The 25,165-nt window shown below is 41.5% G+C and overlaps 1 protein-coding gene across 2 annotated transcripts in view; it reads left to right on the top strand.

The window, feature by feature from the left end:
- Positions 1–22,374, top strand: part of ADCY8 (adenylate cyclase 8) — a 154,202-nt gene extending 131,828 nt beyond the window's left edge. For both annotated transcript variants that reach the window (XM_072999345.2, XM_072999344.2), the window contains 5 exons: positions 2,462–2,620; positions 6,929–7,075; positions 15,914–16,006; positions 18,532–18,646; positions 21,805–22,374. In XM_072999345.2, the coding sequence (XP_072855446.2) occupies positions 2,462–2,620; positions 6,929–7,075; positions 15,914–16,006; positions 18,532–18,646; positions 21,805–22,292 (1,002 nt within the window). In that variant the 3' untranslated portion in view covers positions 22,293–22,374. The remainder of the gene's footprint in view (positions 1–2,461; positions 2,621–6,928; positions 7,076–15,913; positions 16,007–18,531; positions 18,647–21,804) is intronic.
- The last annotated feature ends 2,791 nt before the right edge of the window (positions 22,375–25,165 follow it).

The raw sequence follows: 25,165 nt of genomic DNA, 5'->3' as shown, positions 1-25,165 counted from the left end.
AGAATGAGAGAGAGAAAGAGAGAGAGAGCGCTTTAAATTGTAATGAAAAAATACAGATGATTCTTTAATGCGATAATGAACTGCCTAGAGATTCAGTAATTCAAGGTACTAAATATTTCTGGTAAAGCAGTGTACTTTTAGAAGACGGGAATCTTATGTTTGAGGAAAGGCTGTGTATTCCTTCTTGATTCCCCCTTAATTCTCCTTGCCTAGCTGCATTGCATGCAGGATTTCCTTAAGTTGTACGAACTCGTTGCATACGGAAAGCAGTAAAGTGAGAATCTGCGTCTGAGTCACTTTATTTAACTAGGGCTAAAGAGAGCTCTCCGACTGCCTGTGGGAATTCAGGCCCAGTTTGAACAACTCAAGATTCAAAAGACAAATTGTAGGTGAATTGACATGTATAATTCATTGCATTAGAACTGATTTCATGCCTCTGTCAATCTGATGCTTTTCGGTTAAAACTGGCCATTTTGCTGCTTCTTTTAATTTACTCCCTGTTAAGCAAGTGAGGCCCTGATCTTTATCAGAACCACTGTGTCTGGAGAAGAGAGGATTTATCTTTCCATTCCCAGCTTTTCTGAATAAAATGTTACACCCACCCACTGCACTGGGGTGACAGGAATAAAAATGTTATAATAAACCTCCATTGATATCAATGGAGCCTTGTTTTTTCCACCCCTGTCTGATAGAAACCTCATTGGCATCCTTGGGCAACTCACCTGTTCTTAACTGGGACTGCTACAAGGATCAAGTTCAGGGAAAGGGGAACCCAAGTACAGTGGTGCCTCGTTTGATGAGGATAATTTGTTCCGTTCAAATTGCTGTTAAGCGAAATCCTCATCAAGCAAAATGAAAAAGCCCATTGAAATGCATTGAAAACTGGTTCAATGCGTTCCAATGGGCGAAATACCTCAGCGTCCAGTGAAGATCCTCCATAGGGTGGCCATTTTCCGGTGCCTGTAATGCGAGGAATCTGTCCTAAAGCATAGCGGGGAGCCATTTTGAACAGCGGGCGGCCATTTTGAAACCCAACAATCAGCTGTTTTTGATCATCGTTAAGCAAAAAATCGGTTCCCAAAGCAGGGAACCGATCGTCATCAAACAAAAACCTCATTGAAACATCATTTTGTGATTGCAAAAAAACCATCGTAAAGCGGATTCATCATTAAACGGGGTAATCATCAAGCGGGGCACCACTGTACATTGTTTGGAACAATGCTTCTTGACCATGGGTGCCCAGGTGTTCCTGCCAGAAATCCTGTCTGGCACAACTAGTCCTGAAGGTTTCTGGGAGTTTTCGTCCGCAAACAGTTGGGAACCCAAAGTTTGAAGCCATTGGTTTAGAACCTTTTTGGGGGGAGGAAGGAACACAATAAAGGAATGCTTAAAAGTGCTGTTGGTATCCCGAGCTACAGCAAACCCATTGAATAAAGGTCTTAAGTCAATTAATTAGATAAATCCCATTGATTCAAGAGGTTTATTCCAACTGAAACAAGATTTAAGCACCATCAATTAGATTTACCTCAAACTGTTTTTCATGAGCCAGGAAGGACAACCTGTAGCCATTTAGATTCCACCAGCCTAAGCCAGCATAGACAGTGGTGAAAAATCATAGGAATTGTCATACAAAAATATCTGAAGATCATCAGTTGCCCACCCAAATCCATTTAGTTTACATAATTATAGCCAGATCTATAACCTAATGTGGAACTTCTCTCATTTGCTCATTGCTTCTACATTGGTCTGCCCACCTCCCAATTATTTCACACTCAAGTGAAGGGGGGGAGGGCAAATTCACAGTGGCTCCCTTCAATGTCGTCCTCGGAAATTTAAAAAAAACCACTTGAATTTCCATATGGACATAAAATTCTGGGGCATTTTATGTCCATATGGACATTCCAGCATATTAATAGTTAGCATTAAGATAGGAGTAAACTTTAGCTGTGGAGGTTGATACAAGGTTAGGATTTAATGATGCTTTTCCTCAACCCACTGAGAAGTCCAATCCTTCCCTCTTCCAAATGGAATGAGCCTACCTGCAATTATGGTATTTCACTTATTGTTCTTAGCATTGTAGTTCAGTGAAAAATGACACAGGACATCTGTGGGATATTTAATTGGCTGGACCAACGAAGTACTCCAGTGGCAAAAATTTCTTCAGAAACCCTATGTCCCAGGATTTTTATATATATATATATATATATATATTTTAAAAAAACTTAACATGACAAGTGACTGAAACCTGAAGGTGTTGTTTAAACCCTTCTGATGACACCATCCTAAAGGGTCTACTTTATTTAGTTCTGTATGAATTCTGTAATAAAACATGATTCTGGGAAAACAAAATGGCTACTTTGGTGACTGAAGGTCAATTTTAGAAGAAGAAGAAGAAAATCAGGGATTGAACAGTCTTGACATTTTATTAATATTTTCTCCCCTTCTCTTGCAATCACTTCAGCTTGAGTACACAGCGAGGCTTGACTTCCTGTGGCGTGGCCAGGCCAAAGAAGAAATCAACGAAATGAAGGAGTTGAGGGAACACAATGAAAATATGCTGCGCAACATCTTACCAAGTCATGTGGCCCGTCACTTCTTGGAAAAGGACCGAGATAATGAAGTAGGTCATGAAAGTGATCAACAACTGACGAAGGAACTTCTCTTGAACTCCTGGGTTTTCTTTTAGTGTTTTTCTTCATCGCAGCCTAAGAGTCACTTTGCTAAAATGACAACTCCTTGATCTATGTCTTCATAGCTTGTAGGTCCCCAAGACCTGGAGAAACTGCTCAATAATTACATGCTAAACTAAGTGACATAAAACTAATTAAGCTTTTAAAACACTGATTGATTGATAACATTAGTTATATGTATTCTTTAAGGTTTTCACGGCTGGGATCCGATGATTGTTGTAGGTTTTTCGGGCTGTTTGGCCGTGTTCCAAAGGTTTTTCTTCCTAACACGGACAGAGTTCTAACTCCTGTCCTCTGAAGATGCCAGCCACAGAGACTGGTGAAATGTTAGGAAGAAAAACCTTTGGAACACGATCAAACAGACTGAAAAACCTACCGCAGCCAACATTACAGTACTGTAGTTATGATTTACCCTGATTGAACAATGTAGGGCACAGCATGTAGAGCCATTGAATTAAAAACAAAGTGTTGTTTTGCTCTTACTCTTATCACTATTATTCCTCCTTCTGTTTCAGACATCTAGAGGTGAGTCTTGCTAAATGTTGCAGAAAGAAGATGGGCAGAAAAGCAAAATATCTTTAGGCCCCCCGGGGAAAAAACTGGGGAGGTGGAAGCTAAGAAAGAGTCCCATCAGGAGAGAGCATGTTCTGTGGCAGTAGCCTGCAGACTGACTCGTGGGGAAGAAGAACTGGAAAAAGTTGAGTTGTGGGGAGGAACAGAATGGGCTTTTCCATAAAAGAAGGGCATGACTGGCTGAAATCCTGAACAGGAGTAAACTGCACAGCAGAGCAGCATATAAACTACAATAATTTGTTCCAACACCCACTTAGCAGATCCAGGAGTAGTTAAAAAGAAGAAGAATAGACTGTTTTCTTTTTGTGCTTTTTTTTGGGGGGGGGTGATGAACAAGCTGCTCTCGGTCCTACCAGCTTCTAAATTACATTTGTAGCAGTCATGAGGAGGGGTCTTCTCCTCCTCCAGGAGTCTTGAACCCCTTATAAGGGAAGTTAGACTTTCTCCTACCCTATTGTCTTTCCACCATGTTTGACTTGGGTTATGTGAGGTGTTGTTGGGTTGTTGGGTTCTTGTTCTTGTTCCTTTTTCTGGCATCCCCCTCCCTTTGTTTGGTTCATTATTCTATTCCATTTCACTTTTATTTGGCATTTACTCACTTTCGGCTGGAATACTATTGGAAAAAACAAAGTGGCTGACATCCAGTCGTCATTTGCACCTAGATACACCCAGTGAATCAGTGGAAACTGGGTGAATAAATTCCTGTGTAAATTCCTTTGATTGAAATAGGCTTACTCTAGTTACAACTTACTATGCTTAAGTTAGTCGCAGCTAAAAGAAGCCCATTGAATCAATGAAATTTATAGAGAAGTTGGTTCATCAAATTCTCACTGATTCAATGGGCCTGCTGTAGTGCAACTTACTATACAAACAACAGGATTTTGGCCACTGGTTGCTATGCTATTTCTGCAATGGAGATCCTGCCAATGGTGCAAACTGGGCTATTTCAACAGAATTCTGGTTTTGTATGTTTTAACTGTGTTTGTTATGTTTAATTGTAATCCTCTTTCCAATTCATTTCTGGATGAAAGGCAAACTATAAAATCAATTTGCAATATTACTGTTATCACTACTAATAACAAATAATTATATTGTCATATGAGAAGGAACAGCAAGACCACAAGGGGAACCAGAGACAGTGGCAAGTCTTCAAGCCATAGTCCCAAGTCCAAGTCTTTGGTCTCAAGTCCCAAGTCCCAAGTCCAAGTCTTTGGTACAAGTCCCAAGTCTTTGGGTCTAAGTCCCAAGTCCAAGTCTTTGGGTCCAAGTCCCAAGTCCCTATTAAAAACAAGTTTTTCCCCCCAGAGAAAAGGGAGAGGTGGGTGGCTTCCAAGTCAAGAGTCGAGTCCTAACTATTAAAAGAAAAAAAATTCAAGGCTGAGTCAAGTCACTGGGGCAACTTAAGTCTGACATGACAGTGAGTTGATTTCCCATCCCAGAGGAAAACTAGAAGTATAATATTTGTTTAACATATCACACAGTGCAGTGCATCTCTTAACATGTTTAAAGCATGATTTGTTTAAATATATGGCTTACCCTAGAGAGACACAGAACTGGTGAAGTCCCTCTAAAGGCAAGCAGATGAACTATGTGAAATGGTTGATCCATTCCAGTAATATCATGCTGTACAATACAAAGCATCGTTGCCTCCTACCTCGGTCCTCATTGCACCAAGTACTTGTCCCTGTTTGCCATTTGCAGCTATTATTCCCAGACAAGGTCTCTGATCTCACCCTATAATTCCTCTCCTTTCAGGCTCTTTCGTTGAGTAATCATCCCAGCAGAGAGTCTATAAATTAGTTGTCTGGCTAATTCAGGTTTTAATGCAGTAAATACTTATCTGTGTAATGAATTTAGCCTCATCTTTCTCCAGGGAAAGGAATGGAGTCAATGCCCTTCGTGCAGATATTTGGTTAGGATTTCCTGTGTCGACACTACCTGGTCAAAAGGACCAATGGAGAATTGATTGTAATATGTGTTTGGGGGAGGGAATTTTCCCCAAAAGATCGTTTCCTCTCCATAGCGTGTGCACTGATTTTATCAGCATGCTTCCTGCTATGGACACAATTTTGGTTTGTTCGACTTGTAACAAACAGTAGCAAAATATCAGACCCTCAATGCTTTTTTTTGTCCTTTCTGCAAGACACAGTGTTTTGTTTTTAATGTTGGTTTGTCCCAGGGATCAGAGTTGATATGGCCCATGAACCCTTCATTTCTGTCATCAGAATTTCCCAGTCAGAAGCTTCCAGTTAGTTTTTTTTTTGTTGTTGTTAATTAACTGCAAAAACAGAAGTGAAAAAAATGGCTTAAGAGCAGAAGCTCCAGACACAATTGGATTTTTAAAATATATTTTAAACAGGGACTTAAGGGTTGTTGTTTTTTTTAAGGGAGGAGACATTTCCAGAGAAGTCTCATATAAATCTGTTTAGATGTGAATTCCAGTAAGTCTCATGTGCTTTCTCAGCCAACCTGGACGAATCCAGGAAAACTGGGGAGAAAGTTTTGCTCTTTCTCAAACATGTCTGTATGCTCTAATACGCATCCAGTGTATGAGTGGTCCCATAGAAATTGGGGGTTGAAATCCCTGCAACTATATATATGTAGGTGCGTAGTCAAACAGATAGACAGAGAGAGAAGTGAAATGTGGGATGTTCCTGCTTAGGATTCTGATCAGCTGAAATATTCCATTCCTCCTCTTCTTCTTCACCTACAAGTTTCTATACACACACTATGGCCACCCTTTATTCTATGCCACTGTTTGTATTCAGTGCTTATTCAGCAGTCTCAGATGTCTTTAGGTCTATTTTTTCTCCCCGCTTAAAAAAAAAAACTTTTTCAATCTCCTTCCCTCTTGGTGCCTGGTTTTGATGACATAAAATATTTTACGGAATGTTAACTATAAAAATAGGGCGAACTGTTTTGTACTCTGGTGATTCTCCTTCATTTGAAGTTTTTAAATTATAGTTTAGATTCTCCCCTATCAGGGATGTTTTAGCTGTGGAGTTCCTGCTTCGGCAAGAATTGCAGGGTCTTCTAGCTCTACTCTTGTATGATTCTATGTCTGAAATTCTGCTGGTACAGAGCAGTGACCCCCAACCGAACTCCCAACCTTGAGGCTCCAGATGTTCTTGGACTAAAACTCCTAGAAGTCTTCACCACTAGCTGTGCTGGCAAGGATTTATGGGAGTTGCAGTCCAATAACTTCTGGGAACTCAGGGTTGGGAACCAATGCTATAAAGTTACACCTGTGTATATTAATGAGGAGTTACACCTAACACAGTCTCTGCATGATTGCATGATGAACCAGCACTAAACGTGACAACAAATCATACAAATAGTAGTGCAGTAAACGGCACAGCCAGCCACACAACTGACTGCACAATGGTTCACGGAGATATTTTTTAATTCAACGTCTGCCTTAGTGTTAATCTCATAACTGCCTGCATAGCTTCGAGTGATGCAGGCATAGCTACCCAAAAGGATTACAGCCCCTGATTGTACGAACTGGCCATGTTGATGGAGATTTTTTGGGGGGCACGTGTAATATCAAAAAATGGGGAAAAAAAGATTTTGCTGATGTCTGCTGAAATGCAAACACTATGCCACCTGGTTGTGTTTTTCACAAGTGTATTTCTTTCTTCTCCCCACTTTGTCGAACCTTTTAGGAACTCTACTCTCAGTCCTACGACGCCGTTGGTGTCATGTTTGCTTCCATCCCTGGCTTTGCTGACTTCTATTCCCAGACTGAAATGAACAATCAAGGGGTTGAGTGCCTGCGCCTGCTGAATGAAATCATTGCTGACTTCGACGAGGTAATTTCAGAGCCCCGGGGTAGAGAGGCGGAATGAGATGTAGGAAAGCGAGGAGTCCAGCCAGCCGCCCTGGCATTTTTGCATGGAGCTCAGCCCTTACATGACTTTAACCCTCATTTCTGCTCTTTTCATTCAATCTATATGGTAATGAACAAAGAGGTTGAGGGGGTGGTGATCATGCGGTTGCCTGCTGTGATTGGCTGAACTATCCTAGCAGCAGGGAGGACAGATTAAGGAATTTCTCCCTGCCATTGGATAGGCTGCTCTCATCCTGAGGATCCTTTCCTATCAGTGGGTGAGCTGCTTCAATCCTATAGTAGTCCATAGGAAACCAAAAGAAGATATGGACAGCTGGGTAAGAAGCAAGGATGGGTCCTAAGCAAAGTTATGATTTTCTAGTTTTTAGTATTGTATCCATTTGATCCTATTTAGTATTTGTATATTTGCTATTGTTAGCTTAAATGCTGTCTTTTAATTGATGTAAGCTGTCTTGGTTCCTTTTTAAGAATAAAGGTGGGATAGATAGATAGATAGATAGATAGATAGATAGATAGATAGATAGATAGATAGATAGATAGATAGATAGATAGATAGATAGATAGATAGATAGATAGATAGATAGATAGATAGATAGATAGATAGATAGATAGATAGATAGATAGATAGATAGATAGATAGATAGATAGATAGATAGATAGATAGATAGATAGATAGATAATGGGTATTTCAAGCTGAGATGCATCACGGTCACAGATAAACAGAATGGTAGGGGGCGGCTGAGCCTACAGTAGGTGAGACCAGATCCAACAGTAGATTGAGCCAAGCTTAAATAATTATGGGTTTTGTACCACTCTCTTCCCTAATCACAGCAGTGCAGTATGATGCTTTAATATATTAACTATGAGGCCCTGGCATCAGAGAGCACAACTCCATGGGAAATCTGCTGCTGCACATCTTACTGAGTCACATGAGAATGAAGAGAATTTATTAGGGCAGCAATGGCATGGGGGTGGGGGAAATGATGAAGGATGATTTCCACGAACATTGGAAAACACAGCCACAAACAGGGAGGTTTGTGAGCAGGCAACCTTCCATTTGGAAACATAAAAGGTCAAAGGAAGCAAAGGGGCATTGGAAGGGGAGACTGGAAAAGAGGAAAATCGATTGGAAGAACTATAGATTTGGGGGAGAAAAACAAGACAAAACCAGCCCATAGCACTTAGAGCACTCTCTGGGTGGTTTATAATTTGATTACGCAGGCTATACATTGCCTTCACCTTTACCAACCTTGGAACAATGGAAGGGTGAGTGAACCTCAAGCTGACTACCTAGCATTGAATATGGCTTGTGAGAAGAGTTTTGGCTACAGTACTGCAGTTTAAGGGACGTGGTGGTGCTGTGGGTTAAACCGCAGAAGCGTCTGGGCTGCAAGGTCAGAAGACCTGCAGTCATAAGATCGAATCCACGCAAAAGAGTGAGCTCCCATCGCTTGTCCCAGCTCCTGCCAACCTAGCCATTCGAAAGCATGCAAATGCGAGTAGATAAATAGGTACCACTTCGGTGGGAAGGTAACAGCATTCCATGTCTAGTCACACTGGCCACGTGACCATGGAAACTCTTCGGACAAACACTAGCGCTACAGCTTGGAGACGGGGATGAGCACCGTCCCCTAGAGTTGGACATGACTGGACTAAATGTCAAGGGGAACCTTTACCTTTACCTTACCACACTTTAACCACTACACCATGAGGCAACACAGAGAAGGGTACTTGGCCTAGAGAGCTGAAGTTAGAATGAATAAGAAAGAAAAAGACAGTTGCCATGGTCTTCAGTAATATTACTGTGCATCCATATTTAATGCATTTCTAGGATTATTATTTTTTTAAGTCCTAAAACAGTTGAATATTAAAGGCCCATGCCAGGATCCTATTCAGTCAGACTGTTCTTGGAATGGGTCATTATGCAAGCAATTCTAACATTATTGAGGTTTGCATAAGGAAACATCAAATATCTCCTTATGCAAGTGGGAACACCACAAATTCAAATGCACAACCAGCATTTGCTTGTGCAGTGACAAACTGGAGATCCAGTAGAATGAGGCCAGTCTCGCATTACACTCCACGGGCCTTCGAAAGCCCTGCAGTGCAAGAAAAACGTACTCGAACCAACTGTCCAAATGAGAAAAAAAAATTGACTGTCAAAGGCTGCATTGTAATCATGAAAATGGTTGGGCGTGGAGGGGGTAACTGAGAAGGTTTGTGATTAAGAAAACGTCTGGGTAAGCAAGTGAGGCTTCAACTGGAGAATCACCCTTGATTGGGTGGGGAGACCATCCCACATGACAGAAAAAGCCCATACACGCAGCACGTAGTCCTGAGAACAATTCCACAGGTTTGCTTGTACTTGAAATCACCTTGGTGCACAGTAGCAATTCTCAAAATAGAGCAAGTGCGTCACAGAATCCTAAGGGATGCTTCCAAGAGGACTCTTGTATTTCATGTATTTCTGGTGCATTGTGATTTGCTTGTTGCTGGATATCATTATTTTGGACTGCTCAGTTCACTTACTTCATCCTCATGGGTAACAATGTAAAATCTTAAATGCACTCTCCACTCCGGGCAAGATTCTGCACAGAAATTCTGTGATATTTTTCAAATTTTGGTCCTTTTGTTGTTCTTCTTGCAAGAACTCCAACACATTGCAATGTATTTTTTGTGCTAAACTCCTTGTGTTTTTTTTAAGAGACTAGGATTTTTGTGCAACCACCGAATTTAAAAAAAAAAACTCTTTCATATGAAATATAAATTCCTTGGACAAAATAAAAGGTTTTCACCAAATGCAAGGGATTTTTTCTGTTCACATAACCAAAGGGTTCCCCCCTCACCTCCATTGCTGATGCTGACCAAACAAAAGAGAGAGAAAAATGCTGGCCTTTTAGATCTTGTTCAATTTACTATTTTTCAACATGGTGTCTTAATGTCCACTCTTTTTTGACTGAAGATGAACAAATTTGCAATAATTGATTAATCTTATTCATACGCCATCAAGTCAGTTCTAACTTACACCAAACCTTTGCAGGGTGTTTAAGATAGAGAATATTCAGAAATGTTTTACTATAAGAGGTGGGTATAAACTGATTTTGCCTACTTCATTAAAATCCATACACACGGCACCATCAGTGCAGCGCGTTTGCTCTCCCCACCCCCCAGCCAGCTGACCTATTCACAATCCACTGTATCCTGCTAAGATCTCCTCCTCAGGCAGTTGTCCACTCTGGGCAGGAGCCTGGGCTTCCCTTCCCTGCTTCCTCCAGCAACTGACCACCCAGTGGCTCCACAGCAAGAATTCGCACCCCACTTCCTCATTTCAGCTATTGCAGGAGGTGGTGAAGGGAAGCCCAAACTCCTACCTGGACTGGATAGCCACCCAAGGAGGAGGATCTGTGTGGTGCACAGCAGCTTGTGAGTGAGCCAGTAGGCTTGGGGGGGGAGGGGGGGAGGGAATGTGCCGCACCTGTGGTGCCATGCATACAAATTTTAACAAAGCAGGCCAAATTAATTTGCACCCATCTCTATTTACTATTCCTTCTTCACTGACTGTGCACCTTGCCCAAGGACACACCAGTTGGCTGTACTTGCAGGAGGCCTAGTGGGAAATTGAACTTCCAACCTCTGGCTTTGCAACCAGAGACCTAAACTCTGAAGCGATCCAGCCAGTCACATCCTCATTAAAGATGTCTACCGTGCCCTAACCTGGCCAAAGCCTAAATAAGGTCACTCAGATGAGGGTCTCCCCCAACCAACATTCCCTCTTGACTGTCCGTTTGCGCAGTGCTGTATTGGTGCCGTGCATCTGTAGTTAGGGTTGCCGCTCATTTGGTTCGGGTTCCAGCCAGAATATGTGCACGCAGGGGAGGATTTCCGCTCAGGGCTAGTGGAAAATTAGATGGAATATTGCCTCCAACCTTTTGAAGATGCTGCAACACAGTCTTTGCCCAAGCTTGTTGTGTGTGTTTCTCAGCATTCTCATACACTGGGGGAAACAAGCAGTTGTGACTTGGGAGTTACGCTGCTCCATCAAAAAGTTTCTAGCAGAATTATTTGTCTATCTCCAGCCCAGAGAAAGTAAGAAAAAGCGACAACTATTATGAACGGTGACATTATGACATTTGTACTGATCTATAATAATTATGTGCCATCAAGTCAATTCTCACAGCGACCATTTTCAGGGATTTCCAGGTAGAGAGTACTCAGAAATGGTTTACCACTCCCTTCGTCTGGGGGCACGCTGGGACCGTGCAGCTTGCCCAAGGCTACACAGGCTGGCTCACAGGAAGCACAGTGGGGGGATTGAACTCCCAACCTCTTGTTCTGCAGCCGGATTCCTAACCACTAAGCTATACTGTGCCATTATATCTATACGACATAACAGAGGTAGAGTTCAAGATCTGAGATTTTAATAGATCTTGCACCTTGATTGCATAACGGGGGGATAATCAGATGCTCAACCACCAGCCAGCAAAATGCCTCTAACCACTTGCATGATTGCTCTTAAACAATCATGTAATGCAAGTGAACTCTGGCCAACAGGTATAAACCTCCATATTCATGCCTAGTTTCCTGCACAACCATCATTGTATTTATTAGTCGTTTCATTTTTTTCATTGTACAACTGGAGTAAAACATTACAATTTAGAAATAGAGCAAAACATCGATTAAGTGAGCCATTTTCATGTAAATGCAGTATTGACAGATATTCCCATAGTACCGAAGCAGAAAAGTGTCAGTCTGAGATACTCAACATTCTCTTCTAATATCCACTTGCTTTTCATAAAAGATCCAATTAGGGACTCGTATTGTGACTCTGCAATCATTAGGAACACAACAGATTCTTTTGGTGCCAAGATAATAGACAAAGTGATACAGTGTTTTGCTCGTTGCTAATCGGTTTTTAATCTTGAGACACAGTTGACTAACTGCAAGAAGAGGTTGCTCTGAACTCAAGTACATAAAAGGAAGCAATGAAGACAATTTAATTAAGTAGAGTGATATGGTTATTGGCGCAGCGAACATTAACGAGGAGGAGCACAGGAAGAAATTGAAGCAGGAAACCCTTACATTAAAACTCTCAAATTCTTCAGAGCAAAAATGAAGTAAATGGAAAAGAACCTGGTGGAATCAATATTCTTGGCTTTAATATCCGTTTCACACCTTGCAAAACAAAATTCAGAATTTGCCCAATTGCACAGCTTCTGATATATTTTGAGAAAATGCAATTCATGCAAAGTCTTGCATATGCACACACATGTGCTAAAGCATGATTGAAAAAAAACATCTATCGACTCTCTCAGTGGTCCCCAACCTTGGGTCTCCAGATGTTCTTGGACTACAACTCCCAGAAGCCTACACCACCACCTCTTCTGGCCAAGATTTCTGGGAGTTGAAGTCCAAGAACATCTGAAGGCCCAAGATTGAGGACCACTGGACTATCTGGTAGTTTGCCAGTTATCATTTGAGGCATGCTGTGTAGGAGTAGTCTAGCATGGTGGCTTCCAACCTTGGGTCTCCAGATGTTATTAGGCTATAGTTCTCAGAAATCCTGGCCAGCATACCTAGTGGTGAAGGCTTCTGGGACTTTGTCGAAGAACATTTGGGCACCCAAGTTTTGGAAACACTGATCTAGAGCACTAAATAAACATGGGGAGATCCATGTTCACATTTCCCCAAACAATGTTCACTGGGTAGCAGTAGATGAGTCATGCTCACTCTCAGCCAGACCTTCCTCACAAAGTTGTTTTCAGGAAAACAAAACTGGGGGAATCCAACTCCATATATGCAACTTTAAGCTCAGTGGAGAAAATCTGGAATATAAATGTAACACATAAACAAAACAAAACATTCCCTTAAATATACAGGATAAATTTGTATCTTCCCAGATTGGTGTCATATTCACATGCATTTTTGTTGTGTTTCCACCATAGTCTCTGGGTGGGTTTTTTTTTTGTTCCTATAAGTATTTGCACTCTTGAAGTATTTATTTAAAGCTCTTTGAGTATTTTTGCAACATGTGTTTTGAAATGCACATTCATTCATTCATTCATTCATTCATTCATTCATTCATTCATTCATTCATTCATTCACTTCTTTACTTATTTAAAGCTTGGGAGAGTGCTAGAAGTTGGAGACTAGGCAGAAATGTAAAAACTGGAGAATAAATCGGTGCCCAGTCTCAGGCATATTCCTTCCAGGATCCGTCCCACTAAGCTTGATGTCATTTACTCTTGAGAAAGTGCCCGTAGAACTCCACTGAATGTTCCGTTCTGCACTTTACAAACAACCAAGTTGTTTTCCATCAAGATTCGCAAAGATCCGATTCCTTAAACATCTCCCGTAGAGCCTGTCCTTGAATATCGATCACTCGGAGCTTGGAAAAAAAAATTTTTTCTAGGCTACGTACACCCCCCCCCCCAAGTTTGGCCAAGTTAACTTAGGGATTCTGCAGATTGCATTCAAAAGAGTATCTTTTGCAAGCACCCTGAAGATCTAATGTCCAAAGACACTCCTGGTAAGGAGACAAACTGTGTTATTCTCTCTCTCTTCACTGACTAACTGTCAAGCCCTCATTACCTGCAGAATTTATTCAAGCTAATTTTAATTGCTTCATTTCCTTTCCCCCTCCAGCTGAGTTAATGCTGATTTTTCTATTTTTCGTAAGGTGGTGAAACATTCTTTTTTTCTCACTTAAAGGATCCTTTTGCTTTCCTTTTTGATCCTACAAAAGATTTGTGTGCAAGGCATGGGAAATCAAACTGTTTTACACAACATTTATTATACTGCTACAGGTGTAAATAGTGAGTGTTTTCGATTTTTTAAGAAAAAGTTTTAAAGAATTAGGCCTTGTTTTTGTTGCAGTATTATTATTATTATTATTATTATTATTATTATTATTATTATTATTATTATTATTATTATTATTGATGATGATGATGATGATGATGATTGATGATGATGATGATAATAATAATAATAATAATAATAATAATAATAATAATAATAATAATAATAATAATAATAATAATAATAATAATAATAATAATAATAATAATAATAATAATAATAATAATAAACAATTTCTTTGGCTATGCAGCAGACCTGCAGGGATTTAAAGAGCAGAATAGCTTCAAGGTCCCCAGACTGGTCCATCCTTTTTCTTCTCATTAACTGGCACTTACAGTCTCATTAACTCACTCTCAGGCATTGGTATGAGAAAAAATAAAAGGTTTCATTTACTTCCAGTGAACAGATAACACCAAGCTGGAAAGCATGACTTTCAGCAAAGGGCTCAGCAGACTGATCAGGGTAAAAACTCTCAGTAGAGCGGTGTGGCTGACTTTGAATTCAGAGGCAGGGAAAGAACAATCGGTTCATGCTGGGTAAACTAATAATTATCCAGACCAGAAAGATCCCTCCCATCCACATCTGCTAGATGCATGTGCAGCATGAAAGTTTGTCGCAACAACAACAAAACAAACTCCAACAGTTTTCAAGACTCATCAAACATCTATAGAGTCTGTATATTTGAGACATTTCACAAAGAGGTTTGTATGCCTTGAATACACAAAAGGCTGCATGTTCGTGCCATTCCATGGTTTTGAAGCACAGCTCGGATTTCCAGAGTATGTCCCAAACGGGCAGTGTGCCTTTCCAACAAATGGGTCGGATCCAGACTTTGGATGGATTTGTGCAGGTTGGTTCGTTAGTTGTGAGTTAGTAGTGTTGCCCTCCTGGGTCCCTAGAATTACCGTATTTTTCCATGTACAAGACTGTACTTTCGTCTAAAATCTTTAGAATAAAAATTGAGGGTCGTCTTATACACGGAAGCTGGGGAGAGAATAAAAACAAGTGGAAGGGAAAGCAGGGATCAAAGTGATCCTGCAGGGCTTTGATCCCTTTCCCCCTACACTTGCTAAGTCCCACTTAGATTTCTTACTTTTGGGTTAGAAAAGTGGGGGGCCTCTTATACATGGGGCACCTTATACACGGAAAAGTACGGTAAATCTCTGAGACAGGGAGAGATTTTGGATCTTGGATTTAGTTAGGGATGGGGTGGTTTTATTTTAATTCACATTTGAATACAAACAGGTTTAATATGTAGGTCCCTAACCAATTCACATTAACTAACATATAATTGTCCTTTTGTTTTCACACTTGTTTGAACATTGTGACATGATTCTCTTATTAAATAATGCATCCATGAATGGAAATCGCGTGCAAAAGCATTAGTGGAATGCTTGAAAAAAAAATAGTGCTGATTGGGGAAATGCATACAAACAGGGTGTGCAATTTTGTGCACATGGAAACACATGTGATTTTTCATGCAAACCTTTACCAGGAAGGAGATAAAATTGGTCAGTACCTGAAAACAATGTGAATACAATGAAAAGAAAAAGATTTTTCAACATCCGGCTGCAGCCCAGGTGAATGTAAATGCAAAAGCACCTGTATTTTGCTTCCATTCCATTACCTCACTCTATAGTCAAATCATTAAATATTGCTGACTGTATTCCAATTATATGTTATCATTTGATAACAAGTTCACCCAGATTCCCTGGGGAATTAAACATTCATAAATGTAAAAAAGAACTGTCAAAGTCAGTTTATTAACAGCTCAATATATTCAGTGAAAACTCTTACCCATTATGCAAAACACTACTGAATTAATAACGGCAAGCTGTGGAAGTAAATAACCATTTGGTAGCTGCATGCCTGATCAGCTTAATTTTGAAATGAGAGCTGGAATTAACTGGATCTCTCTCTCTCTCTTTCTCTCTCTCTCTAGTTGCTAGGTGAAGAAAGATTTCAAGATATTGAGAAAATTAAAACTATTGGCAGCACATACATGGCAGTATCAGGATTATCTCCTGAAAAACAGGTAAGAAGGTTTTTTTTCTCTGTTGGCTAATAAAGGGAATCTAACCGGTGGACCACCAGGATGAATTTGGAAGGATTTTTTAGTACAAAACTGTTTCTCTAAACCAGTGGTGCCCAGCCTTGGGCCTCTAGATGTTCTTGGACTTCAGCTCCCAGAAATCCTGGCCAGTGGAGGTGGTGGTGAAGGCTTCTGGGAGTTATAGTCCAAGAACATCTGGAGGCCCAAGGTTGGGGACCGCTGCTCTAAGGGAAGTGCAACCCCATTTAGGACAGTTCAGTCCCCCAACTCCTGGACATGGGGAATCCCTTATCGACAGGGCTGTGATCTTTGCAGGATTCCATTTCAGTTGATTAGCCTTCATTCAACTCACTGCTCCTTGGTCCTGGTTGCGAACAGCCTCAATTTAGTCAGATGTAACAGAGAAACAGAGGCTTCCCAGCTTCATGCAGATGTTTGAGAGCATGCTGAACAAGACTGGATCCATTTTGGCCCTGGGATCCATCTTTGTCACTAGATGCCCAAGTGTTCACAATAGCAAAGAGCATCAATGATGAGCATCGAAGCCAAGCTGGTTCTAGCCCAAGAAACAAGGACTTCCCCAAATTCTGCACAAATGCAGTGCTTAGGCTTCATCACCAATATCTATAGCAGCACCCACTGTTGCAAATGTATGTTTTCAATTTATGTATATTTATGGAGGTTTGGATCGAGGGGTGGCTCTTCGGCAGAGGAACTTCGAAGGAAATGCCCGTTTTCGTAGCCAGGCTGTTTCTGGTCCTCAGGTGCTGGAAAAACAACAGGGGGATTTTTTTTTTCATTCATCAGTCCTCTTGTTGACCAGATTCCTTGGGAATCCATGACAGCTGATGATTACAATGTTCATAATCATTGGCATCTCCAGTTAGGAGAATGGCCGTTGTGACCCTTCACAGAGTTGGGAATGGTCACCGCTCCCTGAGGTAGTAAAGCAGGACTAAGGAGACTAAGCTTCTCATGCCTGATGCAGCCTCCAGGACATGGCAGCCTATCTTCCTTGCTTTGTTTACTTCCCTCTCTGCCCTTCCCAGCACTTAGGCTTTTCTAAAGAATTTTAGCTAGATGTTGTGGTTCCCCCAAACTCTGAAATTGCCCCTGTGCAGGAGGGAGATTCCCCTGTTGGCTCCAAGCTGAAGTTTTTCATGTCAAGTCCTGTGGTTAGTTCCATCCATTTTCATTTTTAGACCATGATTCTCCCAGTGAGGAGACTCAAGGCAGTTTACAAATTATTTAGAAACAAATCTACTAAAAACACAATAAGTGGTTACCTTTAAAAAAAAAACACAATTAAACATGCAATATTAAAAGAATGTAAAAGACATTAAAACATCTTTAAAACACATTGAATACACACATAAAAACAACACTAACAACAGCAGGAGCAACAACAACAGTGATAGTGAGTAATATTTAATAATAAAAAAATCTTCATTGTCCAATTTGTGTTAAAAGCTTGTCTGAAGGGATCATTTACCTGTCCCACGAAGGACAGGAGGAAGGAGGTAGCATTGTTGGACAGCAGTTCGGGTGCACAAAATTTTGTGAAGGAATGCAGTGGGAGTGCAAGAATGGATATGTGGAGGGTTGTTTTTTTTGTTAGTTTGTTTATTTGTTTTACTTGAGGTCCCCTAATTCTCCATTCTGAATACCTTACATATACCTAAATGTGTCTCACCTAGGAGAAAGGCCTCAGCTGGAAATTTTTGAAGCTTAGCTAGGCCTATCTCCACCTATCTCCCAGGTAGCACTGGGGCAGGAACAGGGAGCATGGGTGGAACTAGGCCTAGCTCAGACTCAAAGCCTTCCAGCCAAGGCCTTTTCATCCAGGTGAGCTTGATTTAGATGTCTGTCAGGTAAAACCCGAAGAATAGAGAATTATGGGTTTTGCAGTCCAATACATCGAAAAATCCCTAGTGGGAATTTTGGTGTAAATGAAAGAAAAAGTGTAGAGTGGCCTTGTGAATGTTTTGCTTTGAACAGTGCATATTATTATTATTATTTATTTAATTTATATGCCGCCCACACTACCCAAAGGTCTCTGACACAGGTCCAAAACAAAAGAGGTCATTCCCCTCCCTCCTCCCTAGAGACTCCTCACCTGTGAAATCAGACCATACTGGACTCTGTTGTCTGATGCAATATAAGGCAACGTCACATATTCTTCCTTCAGCAAAGGAAAACATTAAAATCAATGTTTAAGGTCTTGCCATGCATAGCATTTCTATTATAGATTCATGTGTACATGCACAGAATGCCCTTGTATCTCAGGGTAAACTCTCTTCCCGAGTGATATGCACAAACAGTGCGCTTCATCAACAGGAAAACTTACCTCTCAGCAAAGGTTAACAAGTGGCTGCCCTCACCTCCGGTGAAACGTGGAGCTAGGGCCAGCTTTTACAAAATGGAGAGAGGGGGTAGATGTTCAGTTGACTCATGCCTGACACAATGCAGTAGAATCTCTCTCTTTTTTTCTCTCTCTCATTTTCCAGCAATGTGAAGATAAGTGGGGCCATTTATGTGCCCTGGCGGATTTCTCCATTGCCTTGAACGAAAGCATTCAAGAGATCAACAAGCATTCATTTAACAACTTTGAACTCCGCATTGGTATGTACCTGCTGATAGCTTTTAAATGGCAAGATGGAGCTCCAGGTTTGTTCGTGAACCTGTGACCGTGGAGCTCCCCCAGGTGAACTGGCTTCGTGCCAGTACAAAGGGAAGCTCTGTCTGGGGATCTCCTTGGAAGCATTAGGCCACGTCCTTCCCAAAAGTAAAATACTCAAGGGAGCACCGTTTGCAATACAGTGATGTAATTTCACTATTTCCCCAGTAGCTTCATGAAAGCTCATCCATCTGTCAATGACGTCAAAAGGAACATAATCACATTTCTAACATCTAATGAGATCGCTCCACATTGATAAAAAAAATAGCTGGTATAGAATGCTATCTATCCCACTGATATGTGTATGTTTTAAAAAGTAAATTTACAGCCTTCACAAATAAATTTACAGCAAATAACTACCTTGAAACTTCCTTACAAATACTGTACAGGTGTTTGAAATTTCTGTTTCCATTATGAATGAGTAAATCCAGTTCTCATTCACTTTTGTTCTTTGTTTTCTTCCTTTTCTCTACTATAATAGCATCCCTCCCCCCCCCCAGTAATACTGGATAGCTCAACAGTATCTGAGTGTTAATCCTCCGAATGTCCATTTGTGCTCAGTCTGTAGTAGTAGTAGTAGTAGTAATTAATTAATTAATTAATTAATTGACAACAACAACAACAACAACAACAACAACAACAACAACAACAACAACAACAACAACAACAACAACAACAACAACAATAATAATAATAATAATAATAATAATAATAATAATAATAATAATAATAATAATAATAATAATAATAGAACGAGCTGGAATTTTCAGCATGCATACATTACTGAAACAGCGACGTCTACGCTGGCTTGGGCACGTTGTGAGAATGGCTGATGGTCGGATTCCAAAGGATCTCCTATATGGAGAATTAGTGCAGGGAAATCGCCCCAGAGGGAGACCACAGCTGCGATACAAGGATATCTGCAAGCGGGATCTGAAGGCCTTAGGAATAGACCTCAACAGATGGGAAACCTTGACATCTGAGCATTCAGCCTGGAGGCAAGCAGTACATCATGGCCTCTCCCAATTTGAAGAGACCCTTGTCCAGCAGGCTGAGGCAAAGAGGAAGTCACAAAGGAAGCAAAACCAGGGAGCTGGACAGGGGACAGATTGGATTTGTCTCCAGTGTGGAAGGGATTGTCACTCTCGAATTGGCCTCCTCAGCCACACTAGACGCTGTTCCAAGTCCTCCATACAGAGCACGCTACCATAGTCTTTCGAGACTGAAGGATGCCTACTACTACTACTACTACTACTACTACTACTACTACTACTACTACTACTACTAATAATAATAATAATAATAATAATAATAATAATAATAATAATAATAATAATAATAATAGTGTGTCGTCAAGTTAATTCTGATTTATGGTGATCCTTTTCAGGGTTTTTTATGTAGCAAGTCCTCAGAAATGGTTCCACATTCCCTTGTCCTGGGGGCACCCTGGAACTGTGCAGCTTGCTCAAGGCTACAAAGGCTGGCTCTACTCTCTGCATATGCAGTGGGGAATCAAACTTCCAATTTTTGCTCTGCAGCAAGATACCTAAACTGCCTAGCTATCTAGCCAGCTAATTAAGGGTCTAACCACGCAATAAGTTGTCTCACTGCAATGTGAACTCCATGAGCCACTGCACAACGATGGCTGCCTAAGTGTAAAGCCCAGCATACTTTGTTTACATTACACCAACTTGGAAAAGATTTCAGTCAGTATGTTAACACCAAAAGATTAGCATTTGCATTTATAGGAGGACAAGCTAAATGAGGCATCTGAAGAACAACATTTTAAAAGTAATATCTGTCATTACTTTTTAAACATTGTTATTTTTTAAAAAAAAATTAGGGATAGTCTTCCTGTTTTACACACAAGAGGTGATTTGTGTAAACAGTACATGGGTTTCCAGTCGAGTTAATTCATCTTTATTGTTAAAATAGTCCGAACTTTTGATGGCAATATCCTGTGCAGTCTTCAGCAGGGAAGGCAAGATATCAATTCAAACAAAGCTAATCTTAAATACCTCCAGATACAATCAAAACCAGCTGGGTGGACATTCAGACCAAACTCAAGCAGATTAACCCTAAAGAGCCGGAGATGATTTAATTGTGAATACATTCAATCCACTGTGCTATTTCAAAGCTCTGGACAACGAACACAGCTTTGAAGGGTGGAAATAAATGGCATGTCACAAAAATGCCACAAGCTTTAGGTATCTGATTCCATAGAAACCATAGTTCTTGCATAACTGTGTTTCTCACCATTCAGATAATATAGGTTCAAGGGCATCACATTATACAGTGGTGCCCCGCATAGCAAGGTTAATCCGTTCCGGATTAACCCTCGCTATGAGCAAACATCGCTAAACGGGACGCAAAATGCCACTGGAACGCATTAAACTTAGTTTAATGCGTTCCAATGGCTTCTATACTCACCGTTAAGCGAAGTTTCCTCGTAGCGCCGCCATTTTCGCGCCCTCGGTAAGTGAGGGCAGGGCGCGAAAATGGTTGCAGCGGCCATTTTGGGTTGTCCAGCGGCCATTTTGGAGGCGCCAAACAGCTGATTTCCCGGCGAAACGCTTACCGATCTTCGCAATGCGAGTTTTGGCCATAGAGGCCATCGGTAAGCGATAGCATTAGCGATCTCAAAAAAGACATCGCTATGCGATTTTGTCGCTATATGGTGCGCTCGTTAAGCGAGGCACCACTGTATATATTTATATTTTACAGTGCAATCAAACAGCAGTACAAGGTGCATTTAGGTCATGCGGGATAGGGTAGATTCACTGGGCGCAGTCTCCTTTAAAGGGGTGTGTCTTGGACATGTGACCCACTTCCAATTGCTCCAGCCCAGCTGCAAAAACCAAACAAACAAAGAAATGAAAAGCAAGGAGTCGCCCTGTCTTTGAGCAAAAAAAGCTCTGGACTGGGAATGGAGCCAGAGTAGGCTGGCCTGCAATCTTCTGTTCATGACATTGACACCAGAAAACAGATCAAACCAGACCCTGCCATGGGCGGTCCACAAAGCAAGCTAAATGGCTTTCTGATCACATGCTTCTAACTGACAAGTTCACTCGTCAAGAACACTCTTCTTTCTTTTCCTCTCTAGGTATCAGCCATGGCTCTGTGGTGGCAGGCGTTATTGGTGCTAAGAAGCCCCAGTACGATATCTGGGGCAAAACGGTGAACTTAGCCAGCCGAATGGACAGCACCGGCATCAGTGGCAGAATGCAAGTGCCTGAGGAAACATATCTCATCCTGAAGGACAAAGGATTCGCCTTCGACTACCGGGGAGAGATTTACGTCAAGGGCATCAGCGAGCAAGAAGGAAAAATCAAAACGTATTTTCTTCTGGGAAGAGTACAGCCGAACCCTTTAATCTTGCAACCCAGAAAACTGACCGGGCAGTATTCCTTAGCTGCCGTGGTATTAGGGCTTGTACAGTCTCTTAACAGGCAAAAACAAAAGCAAATCCTGAATGAGAACAATAATTCTGGGATCATTAAGGGACACTACAATCGGCGGACTTTGCTAACGTCCGGAGGATCGGAGTCGGCAGCCCAAGTGGAAGGCGCCGACAAAACTGAATTGCCATAAGCCTGCATCTTTCTCTGTGTCCTTTTCTTTTTTTAATTTCTTTTATATATAAATATATAAATAAAAATATGGTTTAATTTTTTTTTAGAACAAGGCGTGTGTTTTTTCTAATCGATTCGTCCTCCACATGTGCACGCAACCACGCCCACACACCACGGATTATGGCTATTTGTAAACTAGGCAAGGCAGAAGAACATTAAATAGATTCATTGGAAGAACTTCAGCCCACAAATGCAGTTGTCACAGTCACATGGGGAATGACTATGAACTAATCCTGGCCATGACAGTTGAGGTTTAGAATAGGCATTCTCTCCCCCAATTACCTTGACTCCAGCAGGCATATGTAGGTAAAGGTAAAGGTTCCTCTTGACATTTAGTCCAATTGTGTCTGACTCTAGGGGTGGTGCTCATCCCCGTTTCCAAGCCATAGAGCCAGCGTTTGTCCGAAGACAGTTTCCGTGGTCACGTGGCCAGTGCAACTAGACACGGAATGCCTTTACCTTCCCACTGAGGTGGTATCTATTTATCTACTTGCATTTTTACATGCTTTCGAATGGCTAGGTTGGCAGGAGCTGGGATAATCAACAGGGGCTCCCTCCGTTGCATAGATTTGATCTTACTGTTGGAATTAGTTCACACTGACCTGTGTGGGCCAATCAATGCGCCATCAATGGGAGGCAACAGATATATTCAAATTAGCTGGCTCTTCCACTGCACATTTTACTGGAACTTAAGCGAGTTCCAAGAACTCTCAACACTTACGACGGCTGGTCTTCTGACCTTACAGCACAGAGGCTTCTACGGTTTAACCTGCAGCACCACCATGTCCCTCCAGCAGGCATATGTAACATAATGTTTAATTTTGTCTTATGTTGACTCATTCCAGGATTCTCTAGGTAGAGAGTATTCAGACAGTGGTTTGCCATTCCTTTCTTCTGGGGACACCCCGGGGACTGTAGCACTTGCCCAAGGCCACACAGGCTAGTTCTACTCACAGGAGGCACAGAGGAGAATCAAACCCAACCTCTCAGCCATGTACTCAATTCATCCAAGCAGCTAGTTATCTACAGAGCTATTTGCCTGAGAAAGAATGCATGAAAAAAAAAACTGTTTAGCTCCTAGTAGTGACCAATTACAAAACAAAAGCAGACTAATTTCGCAAAGGCAAATAGAGGCAAGCTCATGTTAGAATAAATAGCCAGCCTTTTTTTCCTATTAAAAAAGCCTCTGCTGTCAGGTTTGGTCCACTATAACAAATAATGAAATCAAACTCCTTATGAAAAGTAATTTTTCATGATCCAGATGCTTCTCCTACTGACCATTTTCTCATTTTCTCCCCCTATCATTCATTCCCCTTCAGGCCTACAGCAATTTCTCTGCTGCATGTTCTTGCTCCCACTGAACTATTTTTATAGTCCTCATATTCTCATGAAGTGCTGCATTGCAAAGTAGCCTGGTTCTGAGGAGGCGTCTTGGGGGAAGCCCCACTTCTAGCCACCATCTTTCCCTAGAAGGTTGCTGTTTTCCTTGAAGGTGCTATGAGACATATGAAAAATCTGAACTGTGTTCAGGGGCTGAACCAACTTTACTTAAAAATAAAACGAAACATTGATGTTATGATTGTTAATCTTCACAAATACTAAAGAGGCTTTTTGCAGTATGTTAAAAATAAGCAACTGATCAACTTTAGACAAAAAGCTATAAATGGTTTTGATGTTCAAAACTGTCCGCAGGCCAGACAGGAGCGGCTCGGGGGCTGTATGTGACCCTTGGGCTGCACTTCGCCCAGGTCTGCCCTAAACTGTTTAGGGCTTTGTACGTAATAATTAAAACTTTGAAATCAATGTGGAAGCGTTGGGGCAACCAATGCAAGGTGGCTAGGGTGGGAGTGATGTGTTGGTATTTCCTCACTCCACTGAGAAGTCTGGCCGCTGCATTCTGAACCATTTGAAGCTTCTGAATCAATCTCAAAGATAGCCCCATGTAGAGCGCATTACAGTGGTCTAATCTTGAGATTACTATAATGTGCAATTCGTTATATGCTCATCCAAGGGTAGAGGCAGGTGATAAGCAAAGAGGGGTCACATTCCTATAGTGATGTCCTATAGTGATGTACTACATGGGGTCATGAAGAGAGAGCTGGACCAGAAAGAAGGCTGACTGCCGAAGAATTGATGCTTTTCAATTGTGGTGCTGGAGGAGATACTTGAGAGTCCCCTGGACTGCAAGGAGAACAAACCTCTCAACTCTGAAGGAAATCAACCCTGAGTGCTCCCTGGAAGGACAGATCCTGAAGCTGAGGCTCCAATACTTTGGCCATCTCTTGAGAAGAGAAGACTCCCTGGAAAAGACGCTGATGTTGAAAAAATGTGAAGGCAAGAGGAGAAGGGAACGACAGAGGATGAGATGGTTGGACACTGTCATCAAAGCGGCCAGTATGAATTTGACCCAGCTCCGGGAGGCAGTGGAAGACAGAAGAGCCTGGTGTGCTCTGGTCCATGGGGTCACGAAGAGTCGGACATCACTAAACAACTAAACAACAACAACAGTAGTGCAAAATAGCTTTCTGCGAGAATCTGAGAAGCAACAGCTGTCCCTAAAAATGCCTCTCACACTTGCTGCTCCTCATCTAGCGGCTCTTGTTGTGTGGAAGGTAGCCTGAGGTGCCTAATAAATATGCTAATACAGACCATTGACAGTCATACTGATTTACAGTGCACAATACCTTTGAAGAACTTCTAAGCAGATCTGCTTCCAGTTTAAGGGAAAGGGGGAGTGGGGATTCAGCAGGGTCACCTTGAAAAAGTGGAGGGCAGAAAAATAAGTTTGAAAATTACAAGGAAGTTCTTTTTTAGGGGAAAGAGAGGCTAACA

This window comes from Pogona vitticeps, chromosome 4, assembly GCF_051106095.1.
Source record: "Pogona vitticeps strain Pit_001003342236 chromosome 4, PviZW2.1, whole genome shotgun sequence".
In the NCBI taxonomy this organism is placed as follows: Eukaryota; Metazoa; Chordata; class Lepidosauria; order Squamata; family Agamidae; genus Pogona; species Pogona vitticeps.
Note: the sequence above shows the minus strand (reverse complement) of the source record. Positions and strands in the feature narration are given on the sequence as shown.